The 16,367-nt window shown below is 43.1% G+C and overlaps 15 protein-coding genes across 15 annotated transcripts; 10 read left to right on the forward strand and 5 right to left on the reverse strand.

The window, feature by feature from the left end:
- Positions 1-347: 347 nt before the first annotated feature.
- On the reverse strand, positions 348-797 carry LOC146738234 (histone H2A-like). Its single transcript, XM_085503691.1, has one exon. It carries the CDS (start codon positions 723-725, stop codon positions 348-350), a length of 378 nt encoding a protein of 125 aa, XP_085359817.1. The 5' UTR covers positions 726-797.
- A 257-nt stretch (positions 798-1,054) lies between these two features.
- LOC146738235 (histone H2B, gonadal-like) lies at positions 1,055-1,429 on the forward strand. Its single transcript, XM_085503692.1, has one exon. The coding sequence runs from the start codon at positions 1,055-1,057 to the stop codon at positions 1,427-1,429; it is 375 nt and encodes a 124-aa protein (XP_085359818.1).
- A 1,102-nt stretch (positions 1,430-2,531) lies between these two features.
- Positions 2,532-2,843, forward strand: LOC146738236 (histone H4). Its single transcript, XM_085503883.1, has one exon. It carries the CDS (start codon positions 2,532-2,534, stop codon positions 2,841-2,843), a length of 312 nt encoding a protein of 103 aa, XP_085360009.1.
- Positions 2,844-3,676: 833 nt separating this feature from the next.
- Positions 3,677-4,126, reverse strand: LOC146738237 (histone H2A-like). Its single transcript, XM_085503693.1, has one exon. It carries the CDS (start codon positions 4,052-4,054, stop codon positions 3,677-3,679), a length of 378 nt encoding a protein of 125 aa, XP_085359819.1. The 5' UTR covers positions 4,055-4,126.
- Positions 4,127-4,383: 257 nt separating this feature from the next.
- On the forward strand, positions 4,384-4,758 carry LOC146738238 (histone H2B, gonadal-like). Its single transcript, XM_085503694.1, has one exon. The coding sequence runs from the start codon at positions 4,384-4,386 to the stop codon at positions 4,756-4,758; it is 375 nt and encodes a 124-aa protein (XP_085359820.1).
- Positions 4,759-5,860: 1,102 nt separating this feature from the next.
- LOC146738239 (histone H4) lies at positions 5,861-6,172 on the forward strand. The gene has a single exon (XM_085503884.1). The coding sequence runs from the start codon at positions 5,861-5,863 to the stop codon at positions 6,170-6,172; it is 312 nt and encodes a 103-aa protein (XP_085360010.1).
- Positions 6,173-7,005: 833 nt separating this feature from the next.
- Positions 7,006-7,455, reverse strand: LOC146738240 (histone H2A-like). The gene has a single exon (XM_085503695.1). The coding sequence runs from the start codon at positions 7,381-7,383 to the stop codon at positions 7,006-7,008; it is 378 nt and encodes a 125-aa protein (XP_085359821.1). The 5' UTR covers positions 7,384-7,455.
- Positions 7,456-7,712: 257 nt separating this feature from the next.
- Positions 7,713-8,087, forward strand: LOC146738241 (histone H2B, gonadal-like). Its single transcript, XM_085503696.1, has one exon. The coding sequence runs from the start codon at positions 7,713-7,715 to the stop codon at positions 8,085-8,087; it is 375 nt and encodes a 124-aa protein (XP_085359822.1).
- A 1,102-nt stretch (positions 8,088-9,189) lies between these two features.
- On the forward strand, positions 9,190-9,501 carry LOC146738242 (histone H4). The gene has a single exon (XM_085503885.1). The coding sequence runs from the start codon at positions 9,190-9,192 to the stop codon at positions 9,499-9,501; it is 312 nt and encodes a 103-aa protein (XP_085360011.1).
- Positions 9,502-10,334: 833 nt separating this feature from the next.
- LOC146738243 (histone H2A-like) lies at positions 10,335-10,784 on the reverse strand. Its single transcript, XM_085503697.1, has one exon. It carries the CDS (start codon positions 10,710-10,712, stop codon positions 10,335-10,337), a length of 378 nt encoding a protein of 125 aa, XP_085359823.1. The 5' UTR covers positions 10,713-10,784.
- Positions 10,785-11,041: 257 nt separating this feature from the next.
- Positions 11,042-11,416, forward strand: LOC146738244 (histone H2B, gonadal-like). The gene has a single exon (XM_085503698.1). The coding sequence runs from the start codon at positions 11,042-11,044 to the stop codon at positions 11,414-11,416; it is 375 nt and encodes a 124-aa protein (XP_085359824.1).
- A 799-nt stretch (positions 11,417-12,215) lies between these two features.
- On the forward strand, positions 12,216-12,590 carry LOC100374728 (histone H2B, gonadal-like). Its single transcript, XM_002735123.4, has one exon. The coding sequence runs from the start codon at positions 12,216-12,218 to the stop codon at positions 12,588-12,590; it is 375 nt and encodes a 124-aa protein (XP_002735169.1).
- A 655-nt stretch (positions 12,591-13,245) lies between these two features.
- LOC146738245 (histone H2B, gonadal-like) lies at positions 13,246-13,620 on the forward strand. Its single transcript, XM_085503699.1, has one exon. The coding sequence runs from the start codon at positions 13,246-13,248 to the stop codon at positions 13,618-13,620; it is 375 nt and encodes a 124-aa protein (XP_085359825.1).
- A 1,101-nt stretch (positions 13,621-14,721) lies between these two features.
- LOC146738246 (histone H4) lies at positions 14,722-15,033 on the forward strand. Its single transcript, XM_085503886.1, has one exon. The coding sequence runs from the start codon at positions 14,722-14,724 to the stop codon at positions 15,031-15,033; it is 312 nt and encodes a 103-aa protein (XP_085360012.1).
- Positions 15,034-15,862: 829 nt separating this feature from the next.
- Positions 15,863-16,240, reverse strand: LOC146738247 (histone H2A-like). Its single transcript, XM_085503700.1, has one exon. It carries the CDS (start codon positions 16,238-16,240, stop codon positions 15,863-15,865), a length of 378 nt encoding a protein of 125 aa, XP_085359826.1.
- Between the last annotated feature and the right edge of the window lie 127 nt (positions 16,241-16,367).

The raw sequence follows: 16,367 nt of genomic DNA on the forward strand, positions 1-16,367 counted from the left end.
GGTGAGTGTGAGATGGATATATTGAAGCTTTAATGCATTTATCTCGATTGTTGTTTTGCATTTCCATGTGACTGCTGCATTTGCGGGGAGAGCACGGTGTCACAAAAACGCCACCGAGAGCTGAGCTGTGTAGATACTATTGTTTTTTTTATTCAAATAACATCTCGCCGTGCTGCCGGCCTGCCTTCCCTTACAATAATATTTGCGATTCTGAGTGCTACGCTAATTCTACACTCGTTCACAACAACACACATCATTTATAATTATTACGGTAGTTCTCTTTTTGGAGGATGTGGTGGCCCTGAAAAGGGCCGTTTGGTTTGTGTATGCAGTGCATACTTAGTGGTTTACTTGGATTTAGGGTTGGACTTCTTTGGCAGGAGAACGGCCTGGATATTAGGCAATACACCACCCTGGGCGATGGTGACTCCCGACATGAGCTTGTTCAACTCCTCGTCGTTTCGGACAGCAAGCTGTAAGTGACGTGGAATGATCCTGGACTTCTTGTTGTCACGAGCGGCGTTACCGGCCAACTCCAGTATTTCCGCGGCCAAGTACTCGAGTACTGCAGCCAAATATACAGGAGCGCCGGCACCAACACGCTCGGCATAATTGCCTTTTCTTAAGAATCGGTGTACGCGACCTACTGGGAACTGGAGACCAGCACGGGATGAACGAGTCTTGGACTTGCCCTTTGCCTTACCACCTTTTCCACGACCAGACATGATTGTATGTTAACTATTCGGCTCGAACTAGGACGAGAATGATACTGCGGGTATCTCACTGGCTGTTTTTATACACCCGACCCGGATTCCGATTGCAAATATATACTTCCAATCAGAATTGAGGATAGAGATGAATAGCATTCAGTCAGCGCCTCAACAATGACAATGAACACTTTGAATGAAAAAAACCCTAAAAAACTGTGTTTTCTCTTGCGTTCGTTTAGTTTTGGCGCGCTTGGTTTAGAATCCTTCATTAGCATATCGTTCGCTATAAATAGTGAATCAACGCCAATGACTGTCACTTTGAACTTCATCCTCATACGTTCAACATGCCTCCCAAAACTAGTGGTAAAGCAGCAAAGAAAGGCGGTAAGGCTAAGGCCACCCGTCCTACTGGCGACAAGAGAAAGCGAAAGAGAGGTAGAAAAGAATCCTACGGTATTTACATCTACAAGGTATTGAAGCAAGTTCACCCAGACACTGGTGTGTCATCCAAGGCTATGTCGATCATGAACAGCTTCGTCAACGACATATTTGAACGTATCGCCACAGAGGCCTCCAGGTTGGCACACTACAACAAGCGTAGAACCATTACCAGCAGAGAGGTTCAGACTGCTGTCCGTCTTCTTTTGCCCGGTGAGCTTGCCAAACATGCAGTCAGTGAAGGAACAAAAGCAGTCACCAAATATACCAGTTCGAAGTAGTATGCTTGTCATACACAAACCAAACGGCCCTTTTCAGGGCCACCACATCCTCCAAAAAGAGAACTACCGTGAAAAAAAAACCTCACAACATGCACCTAGAGCTGCCCACTAATGCAGTGTTATATGACATATATGAGCTTACACATGGAAATAAATATACCATTACACGAATGAATGAAGGAATACATAAATAAACAGATAAAATAAATAAATCAATATGTTTGAATTATTGTTGTAAGGTTGTATAAATAAGAATGTTGTAACGTTTATGAAAACATGCGTATTGGAAAATGTACCTATTCGTTAAAGTAATGCTAATAAACACAGCGATATCAATACGTGGGAAATCTTAACCACGGGTATTCGTCTATATACATAGCTTAATGTGTTCTCGTCCATGTCGCATCTTGTAATTGGAAGTTGCGAGCAAAGTTGGTGGACTCGGTCGTTGTCTTAACAATGTTCGTAACTCTTGCATTAAGACACGTAACACTTAAATTGTTCCACCACTGTGTCCATTCAATACAAACTCTAACTGTTTACGTAAGTGCAAATCACACATTGCTCGTTCGGTTTGACGAATTGCGTAATGTGTACGCTTTACATTACATCGTGTAGCAAGGAGACCGGGTTTGGAAAGTGTGATTCATTACATTTTCTGGTATGTTTAATGCAAAGTACACCAGTATCTGTGTCATGTATATTGATTAAAACGTCAAATGTGCCCTACATTCGTTTACCGTCGTCGCCCGACTCAGAACTGTAATAATTATTTACAGTTTCGATCGTGTTGGGCTGAATAAAACAAACACGAGTTCGTGATACATAAGAAGAGAGTGGGACTAAAGTCGGATTCGACCGTCGTCTGAAAGGTCATTGACCCCACCACGCGCTCTCCTATTGGTTGTGACTAATGGCCAATCAGCGGCGATGTTGATTGAAACGTAAAATATAATGGGTGCGAATTATTTGTCATTGTGCGTATCTGACAGAAGATTTTTCAAGTGCGTTGTGAGTCCTTTCACGTTCGCAACCAGACTATAAAGTGCGAGAGATTTGATCAATTTAGGCAGTTGACTTCTATACACTGAACTCATCAAACATGTCTGGTCGTGGCAAAGGAGGCAAGGGTCTTGGAAAGGGAGGCGCCAAGCGTCATCGTAAAGTTCTTCGCGATAATATTCAAGGTATCACCAAGCCAGCTATCCGACGTCTTGCACGTCGTGGTGGTGTCAAACGTATCTCCGGTCTCATCTACGAAGAAACTCGGGGTGTATTGAAGGTGTTCTTAGAGAATGTCATCCGTGACGCCGTCACCTACACAGAGCACGCCAAAAGAAAGACCGTCACCGCCATGGATGTCGTCTACGCACTAAAACGCCAGGGTCGTACATTGTACGGTTTTGGTGGATAAACGTAGAATATAAACCCAAACCAAACGGTCCTTTTCAGGGCCACCACATCCTCCAAAAAGAGAACTACCGTATTATAGTATGTATGTATGTATGTGTCTGTGAACGTATATACGTATATTTAATGTTCATTTGCCAGTCAGTATAAGTAAATTTACCCGTTTTCCATTTCAAACAAGGCACTATAGTCGACTGAGGCTAGCTCTCTAATTTACTACTCCACCCAGTCGATAACATATTCCATACAATGCTAATCAGAAGACCAGTACAGTGTGTCATGAATAAAGTGATTTACAATCGAAGCACACTCGCACAACTGGAACACCGAGACGAACTCATTTACAATCACCCGTTTTTCACATCAACTGATGCACTCGCGATCGTTTTACGCCACATACAAAATGCCTAATAATATATTAACACATAATACAGAGACGTCATTGCAAATAGCAACGTGTTTCCTTGCTTGGCGAATTGTGTATATACGTGGTGAGTGTGAGATGGATATATTGAAGCTTTAATGCATTTATCTCGATTGTTGTTTTGCATTTCCATGTGACTGCTGCATTTGCGGGGAAAGCACGGTGTCACAAAAACGCCACCGAGAGCTGAGCTGTGTAGATACTATTGTTTTTTTTATTCAAATAACATCTCGCCGTGCTGCCGGCCTGCCTTCCCTTACAATAATATTTGCGATTCTGAGTGCTACGCTAATTCTACACTCGTTCACAACAACACACATCATTTATAATTATTACGGTAGTTCTCTTTTTGGAGGATGTGGTGGCCCTGAAAAGGGCCGTTTGGTTTGTGTATGCAGTGCATACTTAGTGGTTTACTTGGATTTAGGGTTGGACTTCTTTGGCAGGAGAACGGCCTGGATATTAGGCAATACACCACCCTGGGCGATGGTGACTCCCGACATGAGCTTGTTCAACTCCTCGTCGTTTCGGACAGCAAGCTGTAAGTGACGTGGAATGATCCTGGACTTCTTGTTGTCACGAGCGGCGTTACCGGCCAACTCCAGTATTTCCGCGGCCAAGTACTCGAGTACTGCAGCCAAATATACAGGAGCGCCGGCACCAACACGCTCGGCATAATTGCCTTTTCTTAAGAATCGGTGTACGCGACCTACTGGGAACTGGAGACCAGCACGGGATGAACGAGTCTTGGACTTGCCCTTTGCCTTACCACCTTTTCCACGACCAGACATGATTGTATGTTAACTATTCGGCTCGAACTAGGACGAGAATGATACTGCGGGTATCTCACTGGCTGTTTTTATACACCCGACCCGGATTCCGATTGCAAATATATACTTCCAATCAGAATTGAGGATAGAGATGAATAGCATTCAGTCAGCGCCTCAACAATGACAATGAACACTTTGAATGAAAAAAACCCTAAAAAACTGTGTTTTCTCTTGCGTTCGTTTAGTTTTGGCGCGCTTGGTTTAGAATCCTTCATTAGCATATCGTTCGCTATAAATAGTGAATCAACGCCAATGACTGTCACTTTGAACTTCATCCTCATACGTTCAACATGCCTCCCAAAACTAGTGGTAAAGCAGCAAAGAAAGGCGGTAAGGCTAAGGCCACCCGTCCTACTGGCGACAAGAGAAAGCGAAAGAGAGGTAGAAAAGAATCCTACGGTATTTACATCTACAAGGTATTGAAGCAAGTTCACCCAGACACTGGTGTGTCATCCAAGGCTATGTCGATCATGAACAGCTTCGTCAACGACATATTTGAACGTATCGCCACAGAGGCCTCCAGGTTGGCACACTACAACAAGCGTAGAACCATTACCAGCAGAGAGGTTCAGACCGCTGTCCGTCTTCTTTTGCCCGGTGAGCTTGCCAAACATGCAGTCAGTGAAGGAACAAAAGCAGTCACCAAATATACCAGTTCGAAGTAGTATGCTTGTCATACACAAACCAAACGGCCCTTTTCAGGGCCACCACATCCTCCAAAAAGAGAACTACCGTGAAAAAAAAACCTCACAACATGCACCTAGAGCTGCCCACTAATGCAGTGTTATATGACATATATGAGCTTACACATGGAAATAAATATACCATTACACGAATGAATGAAGGAATACATAAATAAACAGATAAAATAAATAAATCAATATGTTTGAATTATTGTTGTAAGGTTGTATAAATAAGAATGTTGTAACGTTTATGAAAACATGCGTATTGGAAAATGTACCTATTCGTTAAAGTAATGCTAATAAACACAGCGATATCAATACGTGGGAAATCTTAACCACGGGTATTCGTCTATATACATAGCTTAATGTGTTCTCGTCCATGTCGCATCTTGTAATTGGAAGTTGCGAGCAAAGTTGGTGGACTCGGTCGTTGTCTTAACAATGTTCGTAACTCTTGCATTAAGACACGTAACACTTAAATTGTTCCACCACTGTGTCCATTCAATACAAACTCTAACTGTTTACGTAAGTGCAAATCACACATTGCTCGTTCGGTTTGACGAATTGCGTAATGTGTACGCTTTACATTACATCGTGTAGCAAGGAGACCGGGTTTGGAAAGTGTGATTCATTACATTTTCTGGTATGTTTAATGCAAAGTACACCAGTATCTGTGTCATGTATATTGATTAAAACGTCAAATGTGCCCTACATTCGTTTACCGTCGTCGCCCGACTCAGAACTGTAATAATTATTTACAGTTTCGATCGTGTTGGGCTGAATAAAACAAACACGAGTTCGTGATACATAAGAAGAGAGTGGGACTAAAGTCGGATTCGACCGTCGTCTGAAAGGTCATTGACCCCACCACGCGCTCTCCTATTGGTTGTGACTAATGGCCAATCAGCGGCGATGTTGATTGAAACGTAAAATATAATGGGTGCGAATTATTTGTCATTGTGCGTATCTGACAGAAGATTTTTCAAGTGCGTTGTGAGTCCTTTCACGTTCGCAACCAGACTATAAAGTGCGAGAGATTTGATCAATTTAGGCAGTTGACTTCTATACACTGAACTCATCAAACATGTCTGGTCGTGGCAAAGGAGGCAAGGGTCTTGGAAAGGGAGGCGCCAAGCGTCATCGTAAAGTTCTTCGCGATAATATTCAAGGTATCACCAAGCCAGCTATCCGACGTCTTGCACGTCGTGGTGGTGTCAAACGTATCTCCGGTCTCATCTACGAAGAAACTCGGGGTGTATTGAAGGTGTTCTTAGAGAATGTCATCCGTGACGCCGTCACCTACACAGAGCACGCCAAAAGAAAGACCGTCACCGCCATGGATGTCGTCTACGCACTAAAACGCCAGGGTCGTACATTGTACGGTTTTGGTGGATAAACGTAGAATATAAACCCAAACCAAACGGTCCTTTTCAGGGCCACCACATCCTCCAAAAAGAGAACTACCGTATTATAGTATGTATGTATGTATGTGTCTGTGAACGTATATACGTATATTTAATGTTCATTTGCCAGTCAGTATAAGTAAATTTACCCGTTTTCCATTTCAAACAAGGCACTATAGTCGACTGAGGCTAGCTCTCTAATTTACTACTCCACCCAGTCGATAACATATTCCATACAATGCTAATCAGAAGACCAGTACAGTGTGTCATGAATAAAGTGATTTACAATCGAAGCACACTCGCACAACTGGAACACCGAGACGAACTCATTTACAATCACCCGTTTTTCACATCAACTGATGCACTCGCGATCGTTTTACGCCACATACAAAATGCCTAATAATATATTAACACATAATACAGAGACGTCATTGCAAATAGCAACGTGTTTCCTTGCTTGGCGAATTGTGTATATACGTGGTGAGTGTGAGATGGATATATTGAAGCTTTAATGCATTTATCTCGATTGTTGTTTTGCATTTCCATGTGACTGCTGCATTTGCGGGGAAAGCACGGTGTCACAAAAACGCCACCGAGAGCTGAGCTGTGTAGATACTATTGTTTTTTTTATTCAAATAACATCTCGCCGTGCTGCCGGCCTGCCTTCCCTTACAATAATATTTGCGATTCTGAGTGCTACGCTAATTCTACACTCGTTCACAACAACACACATCATTTATAATTATTACGGTAGTTCTCTTTTTGGAGGATGTGGTGGCCCTGAAAAGGGCCGTTTGGTTTGTGTATGCAGTGCATACTTAGTGGTTTACTTGGATTTAGGGTTGGACTTCTTTGGCAGGAGAACGGCCTGGATATTAGGCAATACACCACCCTGGGCGATGGTGACTCCCGACATGAGCTTGTTCAACTCCTCGTCGTTTCGGACAGCAAGCTGTAAGTGACGTGGAATGATCCTGGACTTCTTGTTGTCACGAGCGGCGTTACCGGCCAACTCCAGTATTTCCGCGGCCAAGTACTCGAGTACTGCAGCCAAATATACAGGAGCGCCGGCACCAACACGCTCGGCATAATTGCCTTTTCTTAAGAATCGGTGTACGCGACCTACTGGGAACTGGAGACCAGCACGGGATGAACGAGTCTTGGACTTGCCCTTTGCCTTACCACCTTTTCCACGACCAGACATGATTGTATGTTAACTATTCGGCTCGAACTAGGACGAGAATGATACTGCGGGTATCTCACTGGCTGTTTTTATACACCCGACCCGGATTCCGATTGCAAATATATACTTCCAATCAGAATTGAGGATAGAGATGAATAGCATTCAGTCAGCGCCTCAACAATGACAATGAACACTTTGAATGAAAAAAACCCTAAAAAACTGTGTTTTCTCTTGCGTTCGTTTAGTTTTGGCGCGCTTGGTTTAGAATCCTTCATTAGCATATCGTTCGCTATAAATAGTGAATCAACGCCAATGACTGTCACTTTGAACTTCATCCTCATACGTTCAACATGCCTCCCAAAACTAGTGGTAAAGCAGCAAAGAAAGGCGGTAAGGCTAAGGCCACCCGTCCTACTGGCGACAAGAGAAAGCGAAAGAGAGGTAGAAAAGAATCCTACGGTATTTACATCTACAAGGTATTGAAGCAAGTTCACCCAGACACTGGTGTGTCATCCAAGGCTATGTCGATCATGAACAGCTTCGTCAACGACATATTTGAACGTATCGCCACAGAGGCCTCCAGGTTGGCACACTACAACAAGCGTAGAACCATTACCAGCAGAGAGGTTCAGACCGCTGTCCGTCTTCTTTTGCTCGGTGAGCTTGCCAAACATGCAGTCAGTGAAGGAACAAAAGCAGTCACCAAATATACCAGTTCGAAGTAGTATGCTTGTCATACACAAACCAAACGGCCCTTTTCAGGGCCACCACATCCTCCAAAAAGAGAACTACCGTGAAAAAAAAAACTCACAACATGCACCTAGAGCTGCCCACTAATGCAGTGTTATATGACATATATGAGCTTACACATGGAAATAAATATACCATTACACGGATGAATGAAGGAATACATAAATAAACAGATAAAATAAATAAATCAATATGTTTGAATTATTGTTGTAAGGTTGTATAAATAAGAATGTTGTAACGTTTATGAAAACATGCGTATTGGAAAATGTACCTATTCGTTAAAGTAATGCTAATAAACACAGCGATATCAATACGTGGAAAATCTTAACCACGGGTATTCGTCTATATACATAGCTTAATGTGTTCTCGTCCATGTCGCATCTTGTAATTGGAAGTTGCGAGCAAAGTTGGTGGACTCGGTCGTTGTCTTAACAATGTTCGTAACTCTTGCATTAAGACACGTAACACTTAAATTGTTCCACCACTGTGTCCATTCAATACAAACTCTAACTGTTTACGTAAGTGCAAATCACACATTGCTCGTTCGGTTTGACGAATTGCGTAATGTGTACGCTTTACATTACATCGTGTAGCAAGGAGACCGGGTTTGGAAAGTGTGATTCATTACATTTTCTGGTATGTTTAATGCAAAGTACACCAGTATCTGTGTCATGTATATTGATTAAAACGTCAAATGTGCCCTACATTCGTTTACCGTCGTCGCCCGACTCAGAACTGTAATAATTATTTACAGTTTCGATCGTGTTGGGCTGAATAAAACAAACACGAGTTCGTGATACATAAGAAGAGAGTGGGACTAAAGTCGGATTCGACCGTCGTCTGAAAGGTCATTGACCCCACCACGCGCTCTCCTATTGGTTGTGACTAATGGCCAATCAGCGGCGATGTTGATTGAAACGTAAAATATAATGGGTGCGAATTATTTGTCATTGTGCGTATCTGACAGAAGATTTTTCAAGTGCGTTGTGAGTCCTTTCACGTTCGCAACCAGACTATAAAGTGCGAGAGATTTGATCAATTTAGGCAGTTGACTTCTATACACTGAACTCATCAAACATGTCTGGTCGTGGCAAAGGAGGCAAGGGTCTTGGAAAGGGAGGCGCCAAGCGTCATCGTAAAGTTCTTCGCGATAATATTCAAGGTATCACCAAGCCAGCTATCCGACGTCTTGCACGTCGTGGTGGTGTCAAACGTATCTCCGGTCTCATCTACGAAGAAACTCGGGGTGTATTGAAGGTGTTCTTAGAGAATGTCATCCGTGACGCCGTCACCTACACAGAGCACGCCAAAAGAAAGACCGTCACCGCCATGGATGTCGTCTACGCACTAAAACGCCAGGGTCGTACATTGTACGGTTTTGGTGGATAAACGTAGAATATAAACCCAAACCAAACGGCCCTTTTCAGGGCCACCACATCCTCCAAAAAGAGAACTACCGTATTATAGTATGTATGTATGTATGTGTCTGTGAACGTATATACGTATATTTAATGTTCATTTGCCAGTCAGTATAAGTAAATTTACCCGTTTTCCATTTCAAACAAGGCACTATAGTCGACTGAGGCTAGCTCTCTAATTTACTACTCCACCCAGTCGATAACATATTCCATACAATGCTAATCAGAAGACCAGTACAGTGTGTCATGAATAAAGTGATTTACAATCGAAGCACACTCGCACAACTGGAACACCGAGACGAACTCATTTACAATCACCCGTTTTTCACATCAACTGATGCACTCGCGATCGTTTTACGCCACATACAAAATGCCTAATAATATATTAACACATAATACAGAGACGTCATTGCAAATAGCAACGTGTTTCCTTGCTTGGCGAATTGTGTATATACGTGGTGAGTGTGAGATGGATATATTGAAGCTTTAATGCATTTATCTCGATTGTTGTTTTGCATTTCCATGTGACTGCTGCATTTGCGGGGAGAGCACGGTGTCACAAAAACGCCACCGAGAGCTGAGCTGTGTAGATACTATTGTTTTTTTTATTCAAATAACATCTCGCCGTGCTGCCGGCCTGCCTTCCCTTACAATAATATTTGCGATTCTGAGTGCTACGCTAATTCTACACTCGTTCACAACAACACACATCATTTATAATTATTACGGTAGTTCTCTTTTTGGAGGATGTGGTGGCCCTGAAAAGGGCCGTTTGGTTTGTGTATGCAGTGCATACTTAGTGGTTTACTTGGATTTAGGGTTGGACTTCTTTGGCAGGAGAACGGCCTGGATATTAGGCAATACACCACCCTGGGCGATGGTGACTCCCGACATGAGCTTGTTCAACTCCTCGTCGTTTCGGACAGCAAGCTGTAAGTGACGTGGAATGATCCTGGACTTCTTGTTGTCACGAGCGGCGTTACCGGCCAACTCCAGTATTTCCGCGGCCAAGTACTCGAGTACTGCAGCCAAATATACAGGAGCGCCGGCACCAACACGCTCGGCATAATTGCCTTTTCTTAAGAATCGGTGTACGCGACCTACTGGGAACTGGAGACCAGCACGGGATGAACGAGTCTTGGACTTGCCCTTTGCCTTACCACCTTTTCCACGACCAGACATGATTGTATGTTAACTATTCGGCTCGAACTAGGACGAGAATGATACTGCGGGTATCTCACTGGCTGTTTTTATACACCCGACCCGGATTCCGATTGCAAATATATACTTCCAATCAGAATTGAGGATAGAGATGAATAGCATTCAGTCAGCGCCTCAACAATGACAATGAACACTTTGAATGAAAAAAACCCTAAAAAACTGTGTTTTCTCTTGCGTTCGTTTAGTTTTGGCGCGCTTGGTTTAGAATCCTTCATTAGCATATCGTTCGCTATAAATAGTGAATCAACGCCAATGACTGTCACTTTGAACTTCATCCTCATACGTTCAACATGCCTCCCAAAACTAGTGGTAAAGCAGCAAAGAAAGGCGGTAAGGCTAAGGCCACCCGTCCTACTGGCGACAAGAGAAAGCGAAAGAGAGGTAGAAAAGAATCTTACGGTATTTACATCTACAAGGTATTGAAGCAAGTTCACCCAGACACTGGTGTGTCATCCAAGGCTACGTCGATCATGAACAGCTTCGTCAACGACATATTTGAACGTATCGCCACAGAGGCCTCCACGTTGGCACACTACAACAAGCGTAGAACCATTACCAGCAGAGAGGTTCAGACCGCTGTCCGTCTTCTTTTGCCCGGTGAGCTTGCCAAACATGCAGTCAGTGAAGGAACAAAAGCAGTCACCAAGTATACCAGTTCGAAGTAGTATGCTTGTCATACACAAACCAAACGGCCCGTTTCAGGGCCACCACATCCTCCAAAAAGAGAACTACCGTGAAAAAAAAACTCACAACATGCACCTAGAGCTGCCTACTAATGCAGTGTTATATGACATATATGAGCTTACACATGGAAATAAATATACCATTACACGAATGAATGAAGGAATACATAAATAAACAGATAAAATAAATAAATCAATATGTTTGAATTATTGTTGTAAGGTTGTATAAATAAGAATGTTGTAACGTTTATGAAAACATGCGTATTGGAAAATGTACCTATTCGTTAAAGTAATGCTAATAAACACAGCGATATCAATACGTGGAAAATCTTAACCACGGGTATTCGTCTATATACATAGCTTAATGTGTTCTCGTCCATGTCGCATCTTGTAATTGGAAGTTGCGAGCAAAGTTGGTGGACTCGGTCGTTGTCTTAACAATGTTCGTAACTCTTGCATTAAGACACGTAACACTTAAACTAGGACGAGAATGATACTGCGGGTATCTCACTGGCTGTTTTTATACACCCGACCCGGATTCCGATTGCAAATATATACTTCCAATCAGAATTGAGGATAGAGATGAATAGCATTCAGTCAGCGCCTCAACAATGACAATGAACACTTTGAATGAAAAAAACCCTAAAAAACTGTGTTTTCTCTTGCGTTCGTTTAGTTTTGGCGCGCTTGGTTTAGAATCCTTCATTAGCATATCGTTCGCTATAAATAGTGAATCAACGCCAATGACTGTCACTTTGAACTTCATCCTCATACGTTCAACATGCCTCCCAAAACTAGTGGTAAAGCAGCAAAGAAAGGCGGTAAGGCTAAGGCCACCCGTCCTACTGGCGACAAGAGAAAGCGAAAGAGAGGTAGAAAAGAATCTTACGGTATTTACATCTACAAGGTATTGAAGCAAGTTCACCCAGACACTGGTGTGTCATCCAAGGCTACGTCGATCATGAACAGCTTCGTCAACGACATATTTGAACGTATCGCCACAGAGGCCTCCACGTTGGCACACTACAACAAGCGTAGAACCATTACCAGCAGAGAGGTTCAGACCGCTGTCCGTCTTCTTTTGCCCGGTGAGCTTGCCAAACATGCAGTCAGTGAAGGAACAAAAGCAGTCACCAAGTATACCAGTTCGAAGTAGTATGCTTGTCATACACAAACCAAACGGCCCTTTTCAGGGCCACCACATCCTCCAAAAAGAGAACTACCGTGAAAAAAAAAGTGACGTGGAATGATCCTGGACTTCTTGTTGTCACGAGCGGCGTTACCGGCCAACTCCAGTATTTCCGCGGCCAAGTACTCGAGTACTGCAGCCAAATATACAGGAGCGCCGGCACCAACACGCTCGGCATAATTGCCTTTTCTTAAGAAAAGGTGTACGCGACCTACTGGGAACTGGAGACCAGCACGGGATGAACGAGTCTTGGACTTGCCCTTTGCCTTACCACCTTTTCCACGACCAGACATGATTGTATGTTAACTATTCGGCTCGAACTAGGACGAGAATGATACTGCGGGTATCTCACTGGCTGTTTTTATACACCCGACCCGGATTCCGATTGCAAATATATACTTCCAATCAGAATTGAGGATAGAGATGAATAGCATTCAGTCAGCGCCTCAACAATGACAATGAACACTTTGAATGAAAAAAACCCTAAAAAACTGTGTTTTCTCTTGCGTTCGTTTAGTTTTGGCGCGCTTGGTTTAGAATCCTTCATTAGCATATCGTTCGCTATAAATAGTGAATCAACGCCAATGACTGTCACTTTGAACTTCATCCTCATACGTTCAACATGCCTCCCAAAACTAGTGGTAAAGCAGCAAAGAAAGGCGGTAAGGCTAAGGCCACCCGTCCTACTGGCGACAAGAGAAAGCGAAAGAGAGGTAGAAAAGAATCTTACGGTATTTACATCTACAAGGTATTGAAGCAAGTTCACCCAGACACTGGTGTGTCATCCAAGGCTACGTCGATCATGAACAGCTTCGTCAACGACATATTTGAACGTATCGCCACAGAGGCCTCCACGTTGGCACACTACAACAAGCGTAGAACCATTACCAGCAGAGAGGTTCAGACCGCTGTCCGTCTTCTTTTGCCCGGTGAGCTTGCCAAACATGCAGTCAGTGAAGGAACAAAAGCAGTCACCAAGTATACCAGTTCGAAGTAGTATGCTTGTCATACACAAACCAAACGGCCCTTTTCAGGGCCACCACATCCTCCAAAAAGAGAACTACCGTGAAAAAAAAACTCACAACATGCACCTAGAGCTGCCTACTAATGCAGTGTTATATGACATATATGAGCTTACACATGGAAATAAATATACCATTACACGAATGAATGAAGGAATACATAAATAAACAGATAAAATAAATAAATCAATATGTTTGAATTATTGTTGTAAGGTTGTATAAATAAGAATGTTGTAACGTTTATGAAAACATGCGTATTGGAAAATGTACCTATTCGTTAAAGTAATGCTAATAAACACAGCGATATCAATACGTGGAAAATCTTAACCACGGGTATTCGTCTATATACATAGCTTAATGTGTTCTCGTCCATGTCGCATCTTGTAATTGGAAGTTGCGAGCAAAGTTGGTGGACTCGGTCGTTGTCTTAACAATGTTCGTAACTCTTGCATTAAGACACGTAACACTTAAATTGTTCCACCACTGTGTCCATTCAATACAAACTCTAACTGTTTACGTAAGTGCAAATCACACATTGCTCGTTCGGTTTGACGAATTGCGTAATGTGTACGCTTTACATTACATCGTGTAGCAAGGAGACCGGGTTTGGAAAGTGTGATTCATTACATTTTCTGGTATGTTTAATGCAAAGTACACCAGTATCTGTGTCATGTATATTGATTAAAACGTCAAATGTGCCCTACATTCGTTTACCGTCGTCGCCCGACTCAGAACTGTAATAATTATTTACAGTTTCGATCGTGTTGGGCTGAATAAAACAAACACGAGTTCGTGATACATAAGAAGAGAGTGGGACTAAAGTCGGATTCGACCGTCGTCTGAAAGGTCATTGACCCCACCACGCGCTCTCCTATTGGTTGTGACTAATGGCCAATCAGCGGCGATGTTGATTGAAACGTAAAATATAATGGGTGCGAATTATTTGTCATTGTGCGTATCTGACAGAAGATTTTTCAAGTGCGTTGTGAGTCCTTTCACGTTCGCAACCAGACTATAAAGTGCGAGAGATTTGATCAATTTAGGCAGTTGACTTCTATACACTGAACTCATCAAACATGTCTGGTCGTGGCAAAGGAGGCAAGGGTCTTGGAAAGGGAGGCGCCAAGCGTCATCGTAAAGTTCTTCGCGATAATATTCAAGGTATCACCAAGCCAGCTATCCGACGTCTTGCACGTCGTGGTGGTGTCAAACGTATCTCCGGTCTCATCTACGAAGAAACTCGGGGTGTATTGAAGGTGTTCTTAGAGAATGTCATCCGTGACGCCGTCACCTACACAGAGCACGCCAAAAGAAAGACCGTCACCGCCATGGATGTCGTCTACGCACTAAAACGCCAGGGTCGTACATTGTACGGTTTTGGTGGATAAACGTAGAATATAAACCCAAACCAAACGGCCCTTTTCAGGGCCACCACATCCTCCAAAAAGAGAACTACCGTATTATAGTATGTATGTATGTGTCTGTGAACGTATATACGTATATTTAATGTTCATTTGCCAGTCAGTATAAGTAAATTTACCCGTTTTCCATTTCAAACAAGGCACTATAGTCGACTGAGGCTAGCTCTCTAATTTACTTCTCCACCCAGTCGATAACATATTCCATACAATGCTAATCAGAAGACCAGTACAGTGTGTCATGAATAAAGTGATTTACAATCGAAGCACACTCGCACAACTGGAACACCGAGACGAACTCATTTACAATCACCCGTTTTTCACATCAACTGATGCACTCGCGATCGTTTTGCGCCACATACAAAATGCCTAATAATATATTAACACATAATACAGAGACGTCATTGCAAATAGCAACGTGTTTCCTTGCTTGGCGAATTGTGTATATACGTGGTGAGTGTGAGATGGATATATTGAAGCTTTAATGCATTTATCTCGATTGTTGTTTTGCATTTCCATGTGACTGCTACATTTGCGGGGAGAGCACGGTGTCACAAAAACGCCACCGAGAGCTGAGCTGTGTAGATACTATTGTTTTTTTTATTCAAATAACATCTCGCCGTGCTGCCGGCCTGCCTTCCCTTACAATAATATTTGCGATTCTGAGTGCTACGCTAATTCTACACTCGTTCACAACAACACACATCATTTATAATTATTACGGTAGTTCTCTTTTTGGAGGATGTGGTGGCCCTGAAAAGGGCCGTTTGGTTTGTGTATGCAGTGCATACTTAGTGGTTTACTTGGATTTAGGGTTGGACTTCTTTGGCAGGAGAACGGCCTGGATATTAGGCAATACACCACCCTGGGCGATGGTGACTCCCGACATGAGCTTGTTCAACTCCTCGTCGTTTCGGACAGCAAGCTGTAAGTGACGTGGAATGATCCTGGACTTCTTGTTGTCACGAGCGGCGTTACCGGCCAACTCCAGTATTTCCGCGGCCAAGTACTCGAGTACTGCAGCCAAATATACAGGAGCGCCGGCACCAACACGCTCGGCATAATTGCCTTTTCTTAAGAATCGGTGTACGCGACCTACTGGGAACTGGAGACCAGCACGGGATGAACGAGTCTTGGACTTGCCCTTTGCCTTACCACCTTTTCCACGACCAGACATGATTGTATGTTAACTATTCGGATCGAACTAGGACGAGAATGATACTGCGGGTATCTCACTGGCTGTTTTTATACACCCGACCCGGATTCCGATTGCAAATATATACTTCCAATCAGAATTGAGGATA

Source organism: Saccoglossus kowalevskii, chromosome 9 (assembly GCF_978046115.1).
Source record: "Saccoglossus kowalevskii chromosome 9, keSacKowa6.1, whole genome shotgun sequence".
In the NCBI taxonomy this organism is placed as follows: Eukaryota; Metazoa; Hemichordata; class Enteropneusta; family Harrimaniidae; genus Saccoglossus; species Saccoglossus kowalevskii.